The sequence below is a fragment of the Gallus gallus genome, chromosome 1, assembly GCF_016699485.2.
Source record: "Gallus gallus isolate bGalGal1 chromosome 1, bGalGal1.mat.broiler.GRCg7b, whole genome shotgun sequence".
Lineage (NCBI taxonomy): Eukaryota > Metazoa > Chordata > Aves > Galliformes > Phasianidae > Gallus > Gallus gallus.
The window spans coordinates 176,720,999-176,743,198 of record NC_052532.1 but is presented as its reverse complement, the minus strand read 5'-3'; the positions used below and the strand labels follow the sequence as shown (position 1 = coordinate 176,743,198).

General features: G+C 40.5%; 1 protein-coding gene across 3 annotated transcripts in view; it reads right to left on the bottom strand.

Moving 5' to 3' along the window:
* ATP8A2 (ATPase phospholipid transporting 8A2) overlaps positions 1-22,200 on the bottom strand; it is a 315,266-nt gene that overhangs the window by 128,183 nt on the left and 164,883 nt on the right. For all 3 annotated transcript variants that reach the window (XM_025146849.3, XM_004938791.5, XM_025146850.2), the window contains 2 exons: positions 18,099-18,282; positions 13,983-14,093 (listed from right to left, as the gene is read on the bottom strand). In XM_025146849.3, coding sequence (XP_025002617.2) covers positions 13,983-14,093; positions 18,099-18,282 — 295 coding nt within the window. The remainder of the gene's footprint in view (positions 1-13,982; positions 14,094-18,098; positions 18,283-22,200) is intronic.

Sequence of the window (22,200 nt, the reverse complement as noted above, 5' to 3'; positions counted from 1 at the left end):
TTCTGAAGAGCAGACCTCTCGTTTACTGATCCAGCAAGCTGCTCTGTAGGAAATAAAGTCAGACTTAAAAAAAAAAGAAGCAAAGCTTGAGATCATGCTCAGCAGAAATACCTTCATGCTCATGAATATTTCCCACTGACCATAGCTATCCCGAGAGTAAGCAGAACCCACAGAAATAAGGATCACTCATTAGAAACCACGTAGGTAGCAGTAAAATATTTAAGTGTCAAAACCAGCATGCTAAAAGCTCCATTAATCTTCCAAAACAAAAAAAAAGTTAAAGAGACCATCTCTGAAGACGCAACAGACTGTCTCCTCAAGGAGGGAGTGAAGCTCAAAGGAGACTTCGTGCCTGGCAAAGTGTCCCCCAGACCAAACAGGCCATGAACACCCCACAGCAACTCTCTGCAGACCACCAGTGCTCTCCCCTTTTCACAGTGCCCAGGAATGGAGGCATTGCCAAAGCTTCCCTGGCAATCAAGTCAGGCACAGATTTCAAGTCCTAACCCGTATTTTAGCGTTCTACCATCTCTCCCATGCCTTCCCTCGAACGCATTTCACAGCAATAACAGGCAACTTGAAGAGACCGTTAAGTCTTATGTCTTGAGACGCTCAAAGCAGGTAGCATATGCCTGCTTCTTCCCTTACATGTACTACTCCCATCTTCTTATGTCAGCTCAGCATAAATCAGGAACTTCTTGAAAAATACTAATACCTTTTTCCAGACAAGCCAAGTCTGCCAGGAGTTTCACTGCTATCATTTTATCACTCCTCCCTTGCAGGAACACCTTGTATTTTAGCACACACCAGCTCCTCCTCTCTGTCCAGATGGCCTAACGCGCATTCTTAAGGGTTTTTCCCCCCTCCATATCCCACAAATCACACGCCATAAAATCCAGTGTTTCTACATACGTTCTCTTAAAATTATGGCCTCCAATGATTTCCAAGTTTTTGAGAGATCGCAGCTTCTCTGAACAAATGAACACCACGTGATAGACCTGTGGAAAAGGCTCCACACCCCTCAGTCCTTTGGGATCAGCCTTCACCTCTCAGTCTCCTTTCCTCTTCCTTCGCTCTACGCTTGGGATGCCTCTCAGTCCAACACACAGGCTGCCCAAAAGGAAAAATCTGATAAAATATAGCCCCCTGCCCCAGGCATTCTGACAAAACATTAGGAGGAGCACAACGAATATCAACTCACCTTCTCTACCTCTGAAGTTTTGGGTTGCTTCTGCAGATACACAAGGACACAGTCCTACACCAGCTTACTGAAGTAACAGGTACATTTCTGTCTGAAAAACCCACACTGCTGCCAGAATAGTGGCCCTAACTCTCATCCAAGAACTCCTGTTTGCATCAGGAACCCAATCTGCCTGAACCCTAGCCACAGAGAGCATCCTGCAGCTGTGCAAACACCAGCGCCTGGGCAAGGGAGGGGGAAAAGAACATGCTCCCAGGGAAAAAGGAAGACTAGAGCATCCATCTTAATGGCAGCATGCATACACATTGGGTTAAGGCACAGCCCCAGTGTGGGTTCAGGTGATGGTGGAAGCCCAGCCCAGCTGTGCCATGCACACACAACACATGGGATGGGCACCTCTCGAGGGAAGGGCATCTCGATGGTGAGCACCCCGTGCAGAGCTGCAGGACCCAGCCCAATGTGGATGAGTGATGGCACTGTGGAAATCTCATCCTGAAGTGGACTGCTTGGTTGCCTATCCCTATCTCATCACAAACCTGGATGTGTTAACAGGCACAAGCACATTTCAGGAAGTACAAAACCAATGCAGTTTTAATGCTAACGAATGCCAGCTGACACAGAGCAGAGGCTGACAGTCACGATGCTCAGCCTCTCCAGACACCTGTCACTCCTCAGCAGTGAAAGGGAGTAAAGGTCAGAACACCGTTAGCAAACCCAAAGGGGAGATTCACTTTTCTACCCAAATTGAACTTGACAGGAACCATCACCACAAATAATGCTGAGGGGCTCAGGTGTTGCTGGTTACTGATGGCTTCTACTGCTACTGAGATGTGTTTTACACGTAAATTTCAGGCATATTTCAGTCATGTAATATTAATAAAATCAACCTAGATTGCCATTTATTAATAAAGATAGTACTGTTTGGTTTTTTGGATGAGCTCATACAGTATTAGATTTTTTTTCTTGTTACGCTATGTATTTTTTTTTGTATAAATTACATAAATATACCTCTGCTGGATCCCTGCAGAACTTTGATACAGCCAAGGCTAATATATTCCATCTTCTTGCTTTTCAAATCCTTAATTGCTTTTGCATAAATGCTGAGAAATCCAGCAAGAAGACAGAAAGTAAAATAACAGCACATTTAAAAATTGGCAGATCAAGCTTTGGCCTTCCTCCTCTTCTGACAGCATCCAGTCGGTGTCCTTCACTCGATGGGGCAGAACAGGACTCTCATTTTTCTTAAACACACAACACACAGCACACAGGAGCTGACATAGCTTATCCCTTGCTCTTCCACAGAACGGGCTCCTGTGCACGTTGGGTATAGTCCTGGGGTTTTAGATTTAGCCCATCATTATTGCTTACATTGATGTTTATATTCACTATGAAAGTACATGCATAAATGGGCGTTAGAATCATGGAGATCTCAACTCTTCTGCATCGCTCCCAGTTCTTTCCCTTGCCTGACTGACATGGGTTATGGTGACCTGTAAGTCTCTGTTCAGAAGTGCCAAAAATACAGAGCTCCAAGATGTGTTCAGATTGCACGGGTGCAAGAAAATAATCTCTTCTGAAGTAGTGGAGAAGTGAAAAAGAAGGGAAAAGCATTATGAGAATGACAACAGGATACACTGGGGAAAAAAAGCTGCAACTGATTCATTTCTAATGTCTGTTCAGAAAGATGGACCATAACTTCGAGTAGTGCTATTACCTGGTAGCTTGACTTACTATTTCTATTGCATTTTAATACGTTCTAAACATTTTTTTTCTTTTTTTTTATAAAGACCAAGGAGATGGAAAGGACAGCAACATGCTCTCTAGAGCACAAACATCAACAAAAGCTTATAAATAGTGCAGCTACCTGCATTGCACTCAGAATCTCAATGAAAAACAAAAACCTGTTTAGGACAGGTTCCTCAGAGCTGCTGCTCTATGTGCTGCCACCACAATTCAGTGCACCGTAACGCAGCCCCAGGAACCAATGCAAATCCCCCCCCCCTCCCCCACAGGAACAAAGCCCCTCAGGGCCGCTGAGAAACAGTAATTCCTATACTCCTCCCCCAGTTCAAAGATCCCAGCTCCCTATAGAAGAAAATTATCCCTGGGGTGACACACTGAGCAAAGTGGTTCTTGAGCAGAAGAGGGTGCAGAAGTACATTTGGAAGTGATGCCAACACTGCTGCAGGTTGCACTGTGGACTGAACTGATCACACACACACACAGAATCACACTGAATAGCCCAGGTTGGAAGGGACCTCAAGCATCATGAACCTCCAAACCCCCACCACAGGCAGGGCCACCAAATTCCACATTTAATACTAGGCCAGGCTGCCCAGGGCCCCATCCAACCTGGCCTTGAACACCTCCAGGGATGGGGCATCCACAGCTTCTCTGGGCAGCTTGTGCCAGCACCTCACCACTCTCATAGTAAGGAACTTCCCCCCGACATCCAACCTAAATCTTCCCTCCTTCAACTTAAAACGATTTCCCCTTGTCCTGCTGTTATCTTCCCTTTCGAAGAGTTGACTCAACTCATGGGATCATGGAAGATGTGGACTACTGTTATTTATTTTAAAAGTCTGACCTTGATATGCCAAAAAAATTGGTTCAAGGCCCTGAAACTCAAGGAAATAAAACCTTCAAGCCCATATTATAAACCATTTTGTTTTGCTTTCACAAACATAAGCTACGCGTTTTACAATAAGTCCTGTACACATACTTAAACTAGGGTACAGATGCTTTCATGAATGCCAAAATAAAATACTCTCTCTAGTGGTTAATTAGTGAAACTGGGTAGAGGTGGTTGTTAGATGTTTTTTTTGTTGTTTTGTTTTGGGCTTTTTTGTGTGTATTCTAATCGTTAGTGCTCATCCAAGTGAAATGGAAAAACTGTTTTCTAGCAGCATTTAAAAACAGAGCTTCTATTCACTTAAATTTGCTCCCTACACTACGTTCCTCAGGTTACAATCCTAAAGAAAACAAGAAACCCCAAAACAGCCAGGATAAACTCAGGTCATTATGTAAACACTATAAAAAGTTTTATATGCATGGGTAGCAAACTGAAGGAGGTTATTTTTCCCCAAAATCTGTTGACAATACATTTCTCAGCTAGTGTTTAGGAGGTAGTTGTAATCATCTGTGAAGCAATATTAAGGCAGGAAAGCCATGAATGCATCAATAGCACGCATCTGTGTTACGGATGCACTAGAAAATGGGGCTGTTGAAATGCAGAGTTGAAACATATCCTATGCAGACGAGCATACTTTTTTTTTCCAAGAGCACATAACAATAAACATGCTCCTACCACATGGCTAGGAAAAAGCACACTCATTTTATTCCAAGGAATTGGCAGGAAAGCAGAAATTGTCCTCAACTGCCTTCAGTGGAACTGCTCATAGCAACGAGCCCCAAATTTCCAACGTCAGGCTCAAAGTTAATTTTAAAAGAGAAATTTAGGAAGTAAATAAAATTTACTATTTCAATCATTGACAGGAGTAAATAAAAAGAAATAAAGAATTTGTGAAATTTCACAAAAGCATGAGTCATTATTAGATTTTCTGCCACGTTCCAAGCTCTCTGGCCCTACTTGAACTACACTTTACACAAGAACTCCAAAGCTCTCCTCTTGCCCAGGCCAATCACTGCTTTAAATAGCACTTTAACACAGAATAACTGCAGCATAACACAGTAAAAGGGCTGCTCCAAAGTTAATGCTTCCTGTTTTGTGATGTTGGCCCACGATGTCAGAGATGGATGTTGGTGGTACGGCAGTAGAGGTGGAACCTTCTCACCAATGTTCTGTTACATGCTGTTGCTGTGTGACAGATGGCAGCAGAGGGGCAGTCTGACACAATGATGTCTGACATGGAAGTGTAGATGAAGCAAAGATGTATTATTGAGTTCCTCCATTTGGACAAAATGGCACCCAGTGATGTTCATCGATGTTTGCTGAGCATTTATGGAGACCAAACAGTGGATGTGAGCACAGTGAGGTGGTGGGTGGTGCTCTGCAGCACTGGTGACAGCAGCAGTGGGCCACCTCTACTGGTGCAGATTGTTATGAGCATGGCGTGCAGGTTCTTGTTTATTGCTGGCAAAAGTGCACAGCTAATGGTGGTGATGATGTTGAAAAACAGCGTTTTGTAGCTGAGAATTTGCTCTATCAGATAATGTTTTTGTGCTCTTCATATCAGCTGTAGTTTCCATGGGAATAAATAGGAGGTATTACTTTTGGAGCAACCTATGTCCACCGCTATCAGCTTGAACAGGTTGAGAACAAGTTATTCCTCCACAGGGCTTATATGCCCTTTCTAACACTTTAAAGAGAGCACACCTGAGTTGAACTGCAGCTGACACAGGTAACTAAGCAGAAGTAATGGTGCTTTTCTCTCCCCAGACAGATCAACGCCATCAAGCTGCATTAACTCATGGAGCACTCATGCTGATGGGGCTGTTTGTAGTACCAGTGGCTCAGAGCTTCTAAACCAGAGAATTAAGCTAATTGTCAGGCAGTCATTTCAGACAGGTCTATCACCAAGCTGTCGTTGGAAAAATGGAGCCTCATTTGTATTACCATTTACAGACTGAAGTCAATTGCTGTGAAATACATTTGGTATGTATAGCTATTTATAGCACTGAGGTACAGGTGAAGAGAAGAAAACCTTGCACCTTCTCCATTCCAGCCCATGGCTTTAGGCCAGTAGAAAGAAAAATAAAACTTTACAAATAAAAAAAATGTACAGAACTTTTCTTTGCTATTAGTTATTCCCACATAAATCAGGAATGTCGCCCCTAAAGGAAGTCTATTCATAGGGATAAAGGCCAGATATAAAGAAAACCAGTACAAGCCCAATATATATTTATAATAAGCTGTATTTTACATTTATGTATACTTAGATATAAAAATAATACTTAGATATATATTTTCTTTAATATACATGCTTAAATATAGTGATATGGTATTGGATTTTAAAATAGCTTTCTCAGAATTAACCTCTACCATATAACATACATTGCTAATATCAACTTGAACACACTGAGCACAAGTTATTTCCTCATGGGGCCTATTTGCCCTCTAAAACTTTGCTATCAATTTACAGTTCAGCCATCTTTTTACCCACAACTCATGCCATATGCACTGAATTGTCCTGGCTGGACAGGTTTGCATTTTCCAAATATGTATGTCCAGTTCTGGGTTCCCCAGGACAAAAAAGACAGGGATCTTTTTTGAAGGAGTCCCACAGAGAGCCACAAAGATGGTAAAGGGCCTGGAGCATCTCCTCTATGAGGAAAGGCTGAGTAACCTGGGTCTGTTCAGCCTGGGGAGAAGAAGACTGAGAGGTGATATGATACATGCTTTTAAATGTCTAATTGGAGGCAAATGGATGAGGCCAGGCTCTTGGTGGTGCATAGTGACAGGACAAGGAACAATGGCCTAAAACCTGAACATAGGAAGTTCTGTACTAACATGCAGAAGAACTTTACAGTAAGGGTGATGGAGCACTGGAACAGGCTGCCCAGGGAGGTTGTGGAGTCTTCTGTAGAGATATTCAAGACCCGTCTGGATGCTTACCTGTGTGATGTACTGTAGGGAGCCTGCTTTAGCAAGGGGAATGGACTCAAGGATCTCTTGAGGTCCCTTCCAACCCCTGTGATTCCCTGACATTTATTTATTTATTAAATTTATTTATTAAATCACCAACCCTTGTACAGCTTTAACTTCCCTCTTAAAATCTTCCACACATTTTGGTTACCTGGCCTTTATAACATGATGTCCTAACAACACCTTGCATTTTCACTGGTAAGAATGTTAAACTGGAAGAACATTTATTGATGACAGAATTGGAGTTTTGAAGAATGCAGTGCTCAGGAGGATGTGACTGTTTCACATTTAACAGCCACAAATTCAGAGAACAGCATTATTATTGCTTTGTTCTAAGTCCCCCAGATTTAAAAAAAAAAGTTTTCTAATCAAATTAAGCAATAATTTTTGAGAGAAAAACAAATCACTGTGTATCTTCTCCCTCAGGTGTACAAATTTACACAAAGAATGGATCTGGTAGCTCTGAACATATTACCTGCCCACTAAATAACATCCCAGCAGATCTCTTCTTGCAGTACTCTGGCGACGTTTATTGAACCTTCTACCTAAGAGATTCTGAGACCATTCTAAGGAGTCACACTTATTACTTACAGTATTTTAAACCTTAAAAAATTACAAAATCTGTTGCTTATGAGGCGCAGCCAAGGCAGTGCCCTTAAAACAAAGAAGCGTTAATGTTAGGATACTGATTTGATCACTTCTGGATACGTTCGAAAGGAAATTCTAAACCAGCCATTTATTAGTTGAGTCAGTTTTGTTTTCAATAAAGATGGACTGCTCTCTAATGATTCACTGTGCAGTATATATTACTAAAAAAAGAAAGGAAAATTAGCATTGATTTATCTTTGTGACTGATTCCGTGGAAACTCTTGGGATTAACATACTCAATTAGGAATCCAAAATCCAAGAAGTCAATCATGGATTAAAGTTGATGAGACCAGCCTATAAGCAGTTCTGACAATTTCTTCACACAACGGGGGGTTGAAATAGGGAATAAACTGTCAATGGCAGCAATATAAACTATGAGCTGTAGAACAACCAAGAAGGAATTAGGATGTATTTTTAAAACAAAAAATAAACACATCTATAGTCACTATTCGCATAATTCTGGATTAGGTTGCAACTGTATTTTATGATATTTCTAGAAGTTTGGCAGGCTATTTCCAAGATCTGTTTTCTGGAACTATTGTTACTGAAGAATGCATTCTTGAATTGGAGCCTATGATGAGCTCTTTTGGGGGTGGAAAGGGGGGTAACGTCTTGTGTTGCCCTAGGCTTTCTGCTTCCGTGCATTAAAGCTGTATGTTAAGTCTGAAACAGCGCAAGAGAAAAATGAGCCCATAAGGCTAGTTTTTCTTAAAATGATGAAGAGGGGCAGTGCTAAGTATCATTCACAAGTATTGCCTCTCACAGTGTGTCTATCAGTGCGCTTTCCAGGGCTGTTTGGTCTACATTACACCTTGCACAAGTTTTCTGCGTCTTTTAAACTGACTGACATTGCTCACGTTGGAGGATTTGGATCCCTGTTTATTTATTTATTTATTTAGGGTTTCAAAAATCAAATGAAAAAGAAGAACAAAGAGACCTCTCTTTCTGCTAGGGTTTAGTTGCCTAGCTATCTACGCATGCTAACACAGTAATGCTTCCTCTCCAGATAGGTGGAGATCCTGTGGCACATCTGACAGTCCCACAGTGCTCTTTGCAACCCCTGAGCAAGCCATTAATGCTATCTAAATGGACATTACAGAGGTTTCTCCTAAGCACCTGAATTTACAGCTGCCACCTGCCTTAAGGACGCTGAATCCCACCTTTTGTGCATCTGAGAGCACCTGTCCATAGTAAGTTATTGACCAGGGGGACGATGAGGAGTCAAAAAGCCGAATTTTCAGGTCACTACACAAACAGAAATGGCACACGCTCCTGCTTTGTTTCATGATACAGAATTGCAGAATATAAACCTACCAGACTAACCTAGTGTAAGCACATAGAAGTAAGGAGTATTAAATGCCTACTGCAGTATTTCAACGTGGAACTGAATAGTTTGAATCTGTAAGCATGACAAGACAACCAGTTGCCTGTATTACTGTTATCCCTGCTCAGGAATTTTACAGCCAGATGTTTCTAATCTCAGCCTAACACTGGGGGGAAAATATTGTTCTGTTATCTTTTTACAAAGTTGCTTTTTATGACAACAGTTATTGCACTCCAGTCCTCAACTTACTCCAACAATCCCCAGGCTTCAGGTTTTCTGTTGTCTGGCTATACCTCAGAGATGCAAAGCCAATTGGAAACAGCAGGCATGGTGATTTAAGTACAAGTCTGATTGTATAAATCAGGAAGTAAGCACACAGAAATGTTAGAGCTGTATGTTTTTTAGTATCATGTCAGATAGACCAATTTCTGCATGCTGTTTGGGTAACAAGACTAGAAAGAACTCCCATGCCTACTTTCTGCATTTTTAAACAAATCTGTTTGACAGGAAAGCATAAAAACAAGCAAAACAAGTCTCACGCAGCAAGAAGAAAAGATCTCATGTAGGAACATTTCATGTGCACTTTCACAGCTTGTGCTATCAGCAAGTCTGAGTGGAGACCACCACGCGCACACAGAGCCCTTCACACCATCGCGTTGCCCTTGTGACATCCCTGCTTATTTAAAAGTTTGCCTATCAAAGCATTGTGTTTACTTGGAATTTAATAAGATTTGAAAATTCAGCTCTAAATTAGAAACAATAATCCTATCATTTTGTCCTTTAGTATGTTTAGATGCTCCAGGCTGGGTGTGGCTCTGGGCAGCCTGGTCTGGTGGTTGGTGACCCTGAACATAGCAGGGGGGTTGAAACTCAATGATCATTGTGGTCCTTTTCAACCCAGGCCATTCTATGATTCTATGATATGATGATTCTATGGTTTATCTTGTTTAACACTGCTCAGGTGTAGGTTAAGACTTTCACTCTCAACCTCCATAAAGAAATGGTGTTCAGATCCAGGCTTACAATTTATCTCTGGATACTTAAGGCAGAGGAGAAGATAACACAGCTGCAAGTTACACGTGCTATACACTCCCCCTCTCTTTCCATGCACTTCTGTTTCTGTTCTAGTTGGGCATCACAACCATCCACTGCCAAGCCTTGACAGAGGAACATAGATATTTAATTATTCCACAATATGTAATACTCAGGCACTCCATACTTAAGCAGGTTTCAGATGAACAACACGCTTCAGTGGGGTACCGAGCACTTCTTTCCTGCACACCCTGTGCTGACCTAAAACATATATTTCATGCTACTGTTTTCCCCGAACCGTTCCCAAATGCCTTGAACTCTTACCTGCTATTACTGATATCACCTTTGATCTTTCTGTATTTCTACTCCTCCAAGCATGACATGAAAGCAACATTCCTATAATCTTTTACATTCAAAATCAGCTATATTTCAAAGTTCTGATGTCATCAGGACAACTTTGTATCATCTCCAGTGAAATATATATGCTCAGCAGATGTGAAACAGATCTTTTGTTTTACTATTCAGTTATAAGCCAGCTACAGAAGTAATTCTATGAGATGCTGTTATGTAACGATGCACAGGTATTTGTCTGTCAAGTCCTAAAAAGCCATAACCTCGCAGTTGATCTCCTGTTTAAGGTAATCCAACAGTTTTTAGTGCACTGTGCTCTAGAAATATAAGAAAACCAAAAAGAGGGCTTTGTATTGACATTTCACCCCAGTAGGCACCACAGTAACTTTCTAAATAACTTAATTTCCAAGGGTGAGGACAGCACCCCTGTAACCATCATATCCAAGGGCTCCAGCATGAACAAGAAATCACAACTAAAGAATTTTGGTTTCCAAGACCTGTTTTTCTTGCTTAGATTTGTATTATTTCATTGAGTTGTATACTTTTTAAAAGCAAGAGGGCAAATTGAGAGAGTGTCAGTTGGAGTACACCAATGAAGAAAAGCAAAGGGGAAGAGAAATTAGATCACAAAAAAGAGGGCAATACCAAGTTTCCAGATGTTATGTTAGACTAGAATCTCCAATCTGACTGTTGCTACCACTTCAAAACTTTCAAAATTCACCTTTAATTTTTTTTAAAGCCAACGAGGCCTGTCTTCTGTTATTAGCTCTCTAGCTGCAGGAAATCCCTACGCATTTTAGTCACTGGGAAGGCAGCTGAAATCAAACACAGTTTACAGGGCCCAAGCGTCCTCTACAAGGATCAGCCACTGCAGGAAGGTAAACATCAGCTTCAACCCAGGAGCACAACTAAACAGTAAAGCCCATGCTCACAGTTACCAGAATACACTTTGCACCAAATCCCAAATTCTTCATTTTAATTACCGCTTTGCCCAGAAACTAAAGGAAAATCATGAAATCAGTTGCCACAGTTTGGGTTCTCCTGGTGTAAGAGTCTTTGGTATCAAGATGCACTTCTAAGTGTAGCACTTCTAACTGTTAGTACACCAAACTTGAGATGTCAGGAAAGGAGGTATTCTCAAGGTATTCTCAAGTGCTCATCACTGTTTAATTAAATCAAGTTTAATTTGCTCCTTTACACATGCCTCTCCAACTTTTGTTGGATATTCTGTGTGTTGAAGTCTGAGTACCATTTCTCTGTATGATACTTAGAAAGTCTCAGGATAAAAAAGGTTACGATGAAGCTCCAGTGCATCACTGCTGCAAAGTTCATTTACATAAGTCTTATTACTGCTATTCCTCAGGTGTTAAAGCTTCATGGAAATAAAGCAGACACAGTAACAAAGGTTTAACTGACAGTCTGTCATATTGACCGATGTGCTTTTTGATTCAACTTTATAAATATTTACTCAGTGCAATCCTTTAGAAGATCAAGTTAGAATGTAGTTCAAGTCCAAATCCCCATCTCATTATAATGTTAAAAGAATATTCCCTGCGCACCACACATCCAAGCAGGAAGTTCAGGTAAATACTGAGCTTGTCCAGAGTACTGGGGAGCAATCAGGAACATAAAACATGCACTAGCAGCAGGGCAGTAGCACTGGGCACTCAACCACTATTATCTCAAGCTGAAGAATGGATTCCCTTGAGGAGTTTCTTTCATAACACAGATTGATCAGTGCTTCAGAGCCTTATGGTAGAAATACAAAATAACTCAGCTTTCTTTACTTAAAGCTAAAAAGAGAATTAGAGACCCCTTCTTTCATCCCCCTCTGACCTGCAGTATTCCCAAACTAGGGTCTCTTCAGTTTGCAGTCAATTTGGCTTGTTTTATTTGGTTTTGGAGGTAAAGTTCCTCAAAGCCACTAATGAAACAAACTCACCATAGGAACTACACACAAACTGAGCTCTACCCACCACTGTGGGTGTAGTGATTTCATCTTTCTGTTGCTTCATCTCCCACAAGCCTTAAACTTGCTCCCAACTTGTACACACAGAGGGAGTTAGCAAGCTATGGGCTGAAGCCAGCTGCACATTTGCAGTGTTGGAAGGAACTGATTCCCACTCTTACTCAGGGAAGTCAATAGAGCCAAAAGCTCATGTTCCTCAACATGGCACAAAGCAGAACTGAACACAATCTAAGACAGCAAAGAGAAGGGAACATCTGAACTTACATCCTCAGAGCAGACTTGCATTTTATGCATCATATAGCAACATCTAATAAAACGTCTCCCCACAGAGAGATGATTAAGCTACCTCAGGTTGGAAGTCCCAGAGGCTTTCACCTCTCTTCAACCTCTTGCCCAGCTTCTCACAGGGTAGAATGTAATTTAGCTCTCCACTGAAAGTTCACCACCAAATGTAATATTTGAGAAGCAGGATTTTCGAAAACACTTTTCCAAATGAGAAAAGAATTTTAGAAGGAAACTGACAATCACGAAGCTGCTGAGCATTCCCTGAACAACTGAGGAAAATACTATTTCCCACGCTCAGTAAAAACCCTACCAGACAAGTACTTTTTCTTTGTATTTCTCTTTCACAATTATGAATATCATTGTCATCTCCAATAACGCTTAAAAGCCACTACTAAAAAGCATAGCTTGTGATCAGCCAAAATCAAGTTAAGGACCATTTCAGAAATCTACTCATACATCAAATCTTAATTCTAAGTATAAACATGATAAAATTGCCTCAGAACTGTGAAAGTGGCCTCCTCAGTAGGACAAGGACACACTTGTGAGATTTCAGGAGGAGTGAGGATTTATGTCTGGCAGAAAAACAGGCTAAAGAAGTGGAATACAAACAAGGACTGGATACTTATAATATAGAAAAATGGACTTCTTGCATTATTTTACAAATGTAAAACTGCATATCAGACAACCATCCTGTGCTCACCCACCACAGCAATACACTGTCATTATTTTGACAGCATGCTTTAATCTATACTGAAATTAAAAAGAAAAAAAAGAAAAAAAAAAAAAGAAAAAAAAAAAACAAGGCTAAAGCCAAATCAGAAATAGTTAAGAGAGGAAAAATTACATGAGTTAATGGAGAGTATCTGTTCTCTGAGAGCCTAACACCATGCATAAAAGATGACTGGACCCTGAGGGAGCTGGATATTCACACATTGACCACAGTATGATTCACTGAATAGTAAAACATTACTTACTCACTATCTGCTAAAATACACATAGCTGCTTGCCTAATTATAAGTGTTCTAATTTTCTAACTATTAACCTCATTCATGACTGCTTAATTGTAGAAATAGAGAAATAAATACATACACGTATGGAAATACAAAACAAAAACTCCACAAAAAATGTAGAATTTGCTTTTTCAGCCCAAGCAACCAACCCACTGAGTTCAAGTTCCTCCTGTATCTGAATAGGCAACAAGGAACAATAAGATCGATCCCTTCCTGGCCCTTCTGAAATTTAGATGGTAACCTGAAGCATGAGATCATGCTCCTATCTTAGAAACATTAATTTCATAATATTATTCAACCTCCTTCAAAACCCAGTTTGATTATTTGACTTCTTCAGGCAGTGAATTTTACTAAAATACAAGCAGTTATATTTTAAATGACCTGATTAATTTTATAATTTCACTGGTACTGCAAGGCAATGCAAGCAACAGGCTGTAAATGGGCAACAGGAAAAAATGCCTGCTCTTTTAAATAACCAAAGCTAACTAATTTCAGTTTTTCCTTTTAGAAATTGACGAGTAAGCACCTTTAAAGCCCATCCCTTTTGTTACTCCTACCTCAATAATATACAAAACCACATTCTTGTAGAAGCAGTAGAGTATGCACTTGGTAACTCGATTGTAACTCCAAGCTCCATGGACCAACAACAGCTTCTCCAAGTAGGAAAACTGAAAGAGAGAAAATAAGTTCATACATGTATGAAGAACTGTTTAATAAAAAAAAGGTTAGAGTGAATTCTCCCACACACCAAAAAAGCCTGAGATCAGCTAGGAAAACTGCTGAAGCACAATATCTGAATATTTCAGCAGCACACATATACAAAATGCATGTCCTGACACTTAATATTTACTGAAAGTCTTTCCTGGCAACACAACCTAAGAAACACACAATGTGTGTTGTCTTTAGACAGCAAAAAGCCTGCAATTAGTATCACTATCCCGGTAGTAAAATCAGGCAAGGTTAATATTTGCCCTGTGGATTAAGAATAAATGCAAACTCTTAACTTCATGGTCAAAGATTTCTGTTTGAGGGCTTACAATGCTTGGGAAAATCTCCTTTTTCTGTGTAAAATTAATAATCTCATCACTAGAACTGTCATGAGCTGAAGTAAAACGTAAACAAGCACAAACAGATGCATGCAATCTTTTATAAAGCATGAACACTTACATTATCAGTCCACTAAATGTATGCAATCACGTTATAAGCCATTTTAGATGCTCTGTATAAAGGAGGAGCCCAAAAAGACAAGTAAATGAATCTAGTGATTGAAAAAATGGATACCTAATAACACTAGTGGGAACCACACATCCAGCTTCTTTTTTTTTTCCCCCTTTTTCTTTTTTCTTTTTTTCTTTTTCTTTTTAATATAGAAATAGTCTCCCACTTCACCCTAGGAAATGAGTAATATCTAGTCTTGGCTTAGTCAGTGAACTTTTTTTACGGCCTTTAGCTCTTCTCTTTTGTCCAGCTTCTATAGCTGGGATCAAACCGGGGACTACATTTACTGTTCAGCACGTGTGAACCTGAAGGGTTCTTGGACATAAAGGCAAGAACACTACTTGCTCTGCTTCCTTTTCAATGGAAGAACTTGATAGTAAAGACTGACTTCTTAAAAGTAGATTCTAGCTCAGTCATTTTAAAAACTTACTTGAGACTGTGAAAGCTGCAGTAATGAACTAGAACTGTCATGAGAGAGCTCTGCTCCCATGATTTCCAGCACAGAAATCACTCAACCACAAATCCTCTAAGAACAACCTTTCTGACATGCATCAGCAGCGTGGATTTGTTAGGATATGCCAGCAAGAAGGGAGGAGAGAAAATAAAAGTGAAAGAAGCTTCGTGGTTCAGCCCCTGCCCAGCCCGAATGAGGACTGAAAGTAGGACACTTAGAAGGGAGCAGGTAATATATGAGTCACCTACTGCCTCAGTTAATCTGTGGCATTTTTATAGCTTTATTCCTCAAAACTCTATGACAAAACATCAGCAATGATGGGAAGATCCCCATCACATCCTGCCAAGTGGCCCCCAACACCTCCCATAGAGAACAGAGAGTTGGATGCAACCTAAAACATTCTCTCTCTGCTGAATCTGAAGAGTGACTGTCTCAGATATGGCTCCTTTTGCAGCTCCAGGTTGGACAAATCCTACCATTAACTGCTCTATAACCCCTATTGTCACAAAGATGAATCCGCTCCATCGCACAGCGTAACTTAGTTACATTAGTAACTTAAACAAAACAATTCCAAGCCTGCTTGCAGCGATAAGGAATACTATTAAGATGTAGCAAGGAATTAATTTTTTGATGCTGATCACTGGAACGATGTAAATGCACAACTACTGGCACACTCGAGTGACCACGGGCGATAGGGCCCCTCTAAGATACTGCATTTGTTTGGGGACTGCTACATTCATGGGTTTTAAAGGAGACATGAACACTTGTCAAAGGAAGAAGTTGCTCTAGTTCAGAAAAGGTAACATTCTCCAGACACCAGATGCTCTCGGGATTAAGATGATAAAGCATTTTACTGGGGAAAAAGTTTCTGAATTCTACTATTCCCCAAGTCTCTCTAAGCAGTTAGGTCGTTTGGTTTGGGAATTCTCTAAACATGGATCGCTGGTGCAAGATCATCTAAAGGGGAAAGGATGATTCAAGCAGATGCTCCTTGTACCTGTGGAAGTTATTTGGAGCAGAGTCAGATGTAAGTTGCCTTTTTATTTTTGTTTGGTTTATGCTTTGATTCCCCCTGGAATCCTGAACGAGTTCATATTGAGACTTTCTCCTCCATAAGTGCCTACGTCTGGCACCACTGTATTTGAAATCTCATTTGAACATGAGATGCTACATTAGAGCGGTCGTTTTAAATTACTCAATAAGAACATACTCTGCCTTCAAGGCATGCACACACAGTAACACTTCAGTGGGAGTTATATGTCTTCACTGAAAGAAATATACCCCACGGAGATCAAGTTTTTCTTTTGAACATGTTTTTGAAACATAACCACACACTGCTAGTCCTCTCTGTGAGAGGGATTCTTTGACATCTTTTCTAACATAAAGCTTTCTTAAGTAATCAAAAAAATACAGTTTCAGAGTATTTCACTGATTTTTGAAAGTTCAAACTCTGTGCTCGTGTGACCAGCTTCTATTTCACACGGAGCTATGAAGATTCATTGCTATTGTCATTAACTCCCTGCCTGGAACTCAAACCAAGAACAACTTATTTCCCTAATTTTAACATTAAGTCCAAAGAGATGGGTTTTCTTTTTGGTAATTTAGAAGCAACACGTGAACGTGAAGAGACTTAAGATTGAATGTTGCTGCCACTAATGCAAAAAGAAATTAAGCGTGTAGAACACACTATTTGCCCCTTCGTGGACAAAATTCTCACTGCTTATGCTTACTTACTAAAATGGAAGCAATAAGTGTTCTGAGGAAATGTAAGTAAAGAGCATTCAATTAAGTTATGCAGCAGAAGCAGTGTACAACCTGCAGAAGCTTGAGAAAAAAAATCACTGCAAGATACCAAAGACTATGCCTATGGCAGTTCCTATAATTTTATACACTGTTTACTATGGAATAAGCCATCGGTGAAACAGCCCAAAATTCTCTAGATAAATTTAGAAGGTCTTAGTTATTCAAACCTGGAAAGCATGGTGCTTCATCTGACCACAAAAGGCTATAGAACAGCAATGCAAGGATGCCACTTGGCTTCACAGCACAGTTAGCACGTTAAACAGTTATCTGTCTAAATATTATCATTATTATTATAAATTTTTAAAACCTCACCTTCTGCTGAAACTACCAGAAAAAAGTAACATTTCATATCAATTGGTAGAACAAACCTGGCTATACCCTAGCAGATGGGAACAGCAGCTGATGCACAGAGATAACTGAAGAGTCAGTGGATCATCTCTGCTTCTTGCCAGCTCTCATTCATTCTTGCCCTGTGATCAGTCTCAAAAACAACACAGGGAACCCAAACTGCAAACAGTATTCAGAAGATGTCTGTCTACTGAAGTATCTCCTTCCTTACTTAGCTTTATATAGTCCTACAGCTCAGTTCCTTCAATTAAACAAAAAAGGCTCTTCTACTTTCCTCGTAGGTTGAATTCCGTAGGATTGTTTGGGAGCACTCACCCAAATCATGTTCAAAATAACATAACTAAAATGAAAACATTGCCCAATTCGTCAGGACTGTGAACAATTCTTGGATATGTCATGGGGGTGGAGGGAATATAAAAGGAGAACATGACCTCAAAATAAGAATTTCCAAACAGCCACACTCTTACACACCTGTTTGTAATGCCTATTCATAGTAAGGGAAAAGGACTTTCATGAGAGAGATAAGTTGCACTTAAAGCATGTCAGCTTAAGAATCACAAAGTGCCTTTCCCTGATTATTGAAGAGCCAAGCCATTGCACGGCCAGCAGGAGGAAACTGGAGCTTCCAGGGAAGACAGAGCTTTGCTGTGAAGAGTGCAGAAATCAAAACAATGGATTCCAAAATTATATCATGTATATATATGTATCTGTTTTAGATGCTGCTATAAAAAAGGAAATGATCTGAGATTCTCTTAGCTCTAAGGCTAGGAGAAGACATCGAGCACTACATAGCCACACAGTGGGATCTCTGACACAGGATATGGCAATTGGACTTTTTTTTGCCTCTGACCTGTGCAATGGCATAATCCGAGCAATTGGTTGCCTGCATGCCCTCGTTGCCACTGATCCCTACTCCAACATGAGCAGTCTGGATCATTCCCACGTCGTTGGCACCATCCCCAATGGCAAGTGTTATGGCATTCACGTGTTTCTTTACCATGTCTACTATTTCAGACTTCTGTAGAGGAGATACTCTGCAAAGGAAAGAAAAATGTGTCAGTTTCTCACATGCTGAGTTATGTGCCTTTTCCAAAAGGACAGCTGTCACCTACATTTAGAAATAATCAAAGGGCAGTTGCTGGAAAGTTTCTTTATTCAACAACTAAGCTTCAGAACCTGTGCCAAACCATTTCAGAAAGAGAAAGCAGCTTTAAAAATAATTTTGCATTTGCATAAAATATGAGAAGGTAATGATTAAAATGAGACGAAGCAGACATGAAACATTTTCAAGCCTTTCTTCCATCCCTCACTGCCATCTGAGGCGCTTTGGTGTAAGTCAATGGCATCATAGTGGGAACATTGGAGAACAGATTTTCCTCTCTAGCAACTATGATTAACAGATCAACAGTGCACCTCCATTCAGAAGAAGGAAGATCATAAATGCTCAGAGAATAAATCCATCTGAAGTGTTTTCAGTCACTGAGAAAAGATGCTGTAGCCTTACCTTATTCCTTTTTTCACCTTATTTTCTCTCTTGCAAATCCGCCTTTTTGCCCCAACTGCCCACTTTGTATAAAACAAAGAAAAGCTTTCTCCCTGATTTCCCACACATCCTCCATGCTGGTACCATACTGGCTTCAGTGATGACGTTAATCCAATTCAAAACCAACTGAATTCAAAAATAAGCCATCAAACACCTGACTATTATCAGGTATTACTCTCATTGGGATTTTTGGCAGTTACATTAACCTGACCCTTCTCCCATTTTTCTATCAGTTTCAGTTTGATAAAAATTCATGGAATTCAATGGTGTCTAAACCGGGGAAGTGGAAAAATAAGCAGGATTAGGTCACTAAATTAGATGAGACATCCAAAATGTGTTTTTTTCTATGAAGAAGGTGGATTGGGTTACCAAATCATATGAGGTATTCTGGAAATACCTACATGTAGATTAAATATTTCCATTCTAAGCCCATCTGTACAAACAACTTTAATCCCTTTCCCCATCAGTTTTAGTTAAAGTTCCAAATTATTTTTTATTCCCTCAAATAATGCTTTAGACATAACTTTCCACATCTCAAGTCACCCACATATCATTCAACAAAATGAATGTAACTGATACCTGAAAGCTTTACTGTGAAAATGGGGGAGAATGGAGAGCCTGGGGAATGGGGAAAATGGAGGCTTTTTATATGGCATTTTTTTCAGAGTCCGGATCCCTTGAGATCAACTTGCACAGCTTTCATAGAATCACAGAATCATTAATGTTGGAAAAGACCGCTAAGATCACCAAGTCCAACTGTCCACCTACCACCAATACTGCCACTAAACCTAAGTGCGACATCTCCCTTTTCCTTAAACATCTCCAAGGACTGCAACTCCATCACCTCCATGGGAAGCCCATTCCAACGCCTCACCACTCTTTCTGAGAAGAGATTTTTCCTAATATCCAACCTGAACCTCCTCTGGTGCAGCTTGTGCCCATTCTCTCTCATCTTACCACTGTTACCCAGGACAAGAGGCCGACCCCCACCTCACCACAGCCTCCTTTCAGGTAGTCGTAGAGAGCAATAAGGTCTCCCCTGAGCCTTCTCTTCTCTGGGCAAGAACAAAGTCAGTTTGCATTCATTTAGTTTTCAGATGTAAGGCAACAGAAATACACATTGTCAAATAAACGGAATGCCCGTATATAAATAAATTTGTGAACTGTTACCTAATGTATACAGGGCATGCTTTTTACCCTCTACATGAATTGAAGCTCTACAGAGTCACAGTTAGGTAACACCCAGTTAAAGATCAACAACTTCAATATACCGAGTAAAAAAGACAACTAAATGAGCCATAGTCAAAACTAGAAATATGCTTTAAACACCAAAAGTCCTTCTGCATTCTGTTTAAGATGAAATCTAAAACAAGACTCGAGCACAAAGAGCTACCTGATTCAGTCATTTATTTTAATTGAACTCTTGCTAACAAGCACTTTCTTGGCTCCCCCCCTATCAAATACCTCGTCACCCTCCCGGGAACGCACTTTGCTGCACAAAGTATAACTACAAAAGCTGCGAACTGAGATGGCTGCCCATTTCCTGGGGGGTTTACACCCCTCCCAACTCACTCTCTGCTCCCAGGCCCCTTCCGCTCCTGGTAATCTGTTTGGTACCAGCGCTGCCCTGGATGACATTAATCCCCTTTAGCCAGATGATCAGAGCTGCAGTTCATTTCCCACATTTGATGGGCTGCCTACATGAATAAGAGGAAGATTATAGCGCAGGACACGATTAACCTGAAGCTTCCCTCAGGTGGTATCATGGAAGAGGAGGAGGAAAAGCCAAGTTCACAAAGATTCTTGGACAGATGAGTAAGTTCAAAGTAAAAAGTACAAGGAAAGAGCCAACTACTTTGGAGAAAAAATTGCAGCAACATGCAACATTTGGTAATTATCATTTTGGTGGAACATCCCTGTCTTTCACTGCAGAGCTCACGGCAGCAGTATCAGAATGTAAGCCTTGCCTTGATATATACTCAAATAAGAATTAAGATGTGAGCAAAACATCAGCTGCATCACAATCTTCTGCTTACTCATGCATTACCCGGCCAGCCAGCAATGTCTCACAATGGTTTTTAAAGTGAAACTCAAAGGCATTCACTGGAAGCATTTATGCATAAATGATTTGTATTGTCTCTACTCCAAATTATCTTTCAAAACAGAGATAATCAACTTACTCCCAAAATCCACCCAGAGCATCACAGCGACAAATGCAATGGGAAGGACACAGTCAGCACAACCAGCCCTCTGTCACACAGGTTGGCTCCATGCTCCACATGGTACTACTGCTGATAGGAAGTGAGTGAGCAAGAGCTTCTTAACTCAGTCTCTGCACATCTGCACTTACTGGACAGTTACAGGTATGTAAGAGCAATTGATGGCAACTGTAACTAACACTAGCCCTTAAGCTACAGCTGCGTCTTAGCAGATGCTTCAAAGTGTACAGAGAAATCACAGGGGGGAAAAATAAGTGCAATATTTTCGTACTGATGGGCTTTTGTTTATTGCACTCAAGTCTGACGGACCCAGTGAAGATGAGGTCCTGCTGAAGTCAATAATATATAAGACAGACATGATCAATATAGAATGAGATCAGGTAATTTGTAAAGAGATCCCCTTATAATCAAACTGTATTACAAGGTCATCTCCCTCCTGTACTTGCAGAGCCAGCAGCCCCACAGCCCCTCCACACCCAAGCAAGGCACAGCTTGATGCTGGTTACCTGCACTCTATTCTCCCTTTATGCATTGTTTTTTTTAGACCAAGGAGACTGGAGCAGTTCTGTTGCAAACTGCATACATCTCCAACCCTAATTCAATGAAATACATTCTTTTAAAACATTCTTACTATTGCTTAAACTTTTAATGTTAATTTGTGAAAGAATGAGGAAGACAAAGTAGGAAGCTGTTTCAAGTATTACCTCCTCTTACTTCCATGCTGTAACGGGGTTTAACACAGACATTAATGTCTTTAACATGAAACATTAATTTGATATTCTGCTTCCTTGAAATGCCTCATTAATGCAACACAAGAGGCTCTCAAGAGCCTACCTTCATGACACTGAACATGATTTTACCCTGTTCTATCGTAAAATGCACTATTACCTCAAAACGCTCAGTGACCTCATCTTCAGTATAGGCAGAGAAGGGAGACAGCCCAGAAAAGGCTGAGAGCTATCAATAATATTGACACTTAAGCATAGGCACTGATCCTCTGGAAGAGAAGCAAGGCAAATTAATGCACCACTGCAAGTAAGGAATGTTACCATGACATCATATTTAGCAGCTTTTAATTAGATATCAATTTCTTCTAACACATACCAGTGTGCAGATTTCAACCACGTGTCATCCAAAGGAGGGATGGTCTATGATTACACCTGTGATGCTGTGAGGCATCTTGCTCAGAT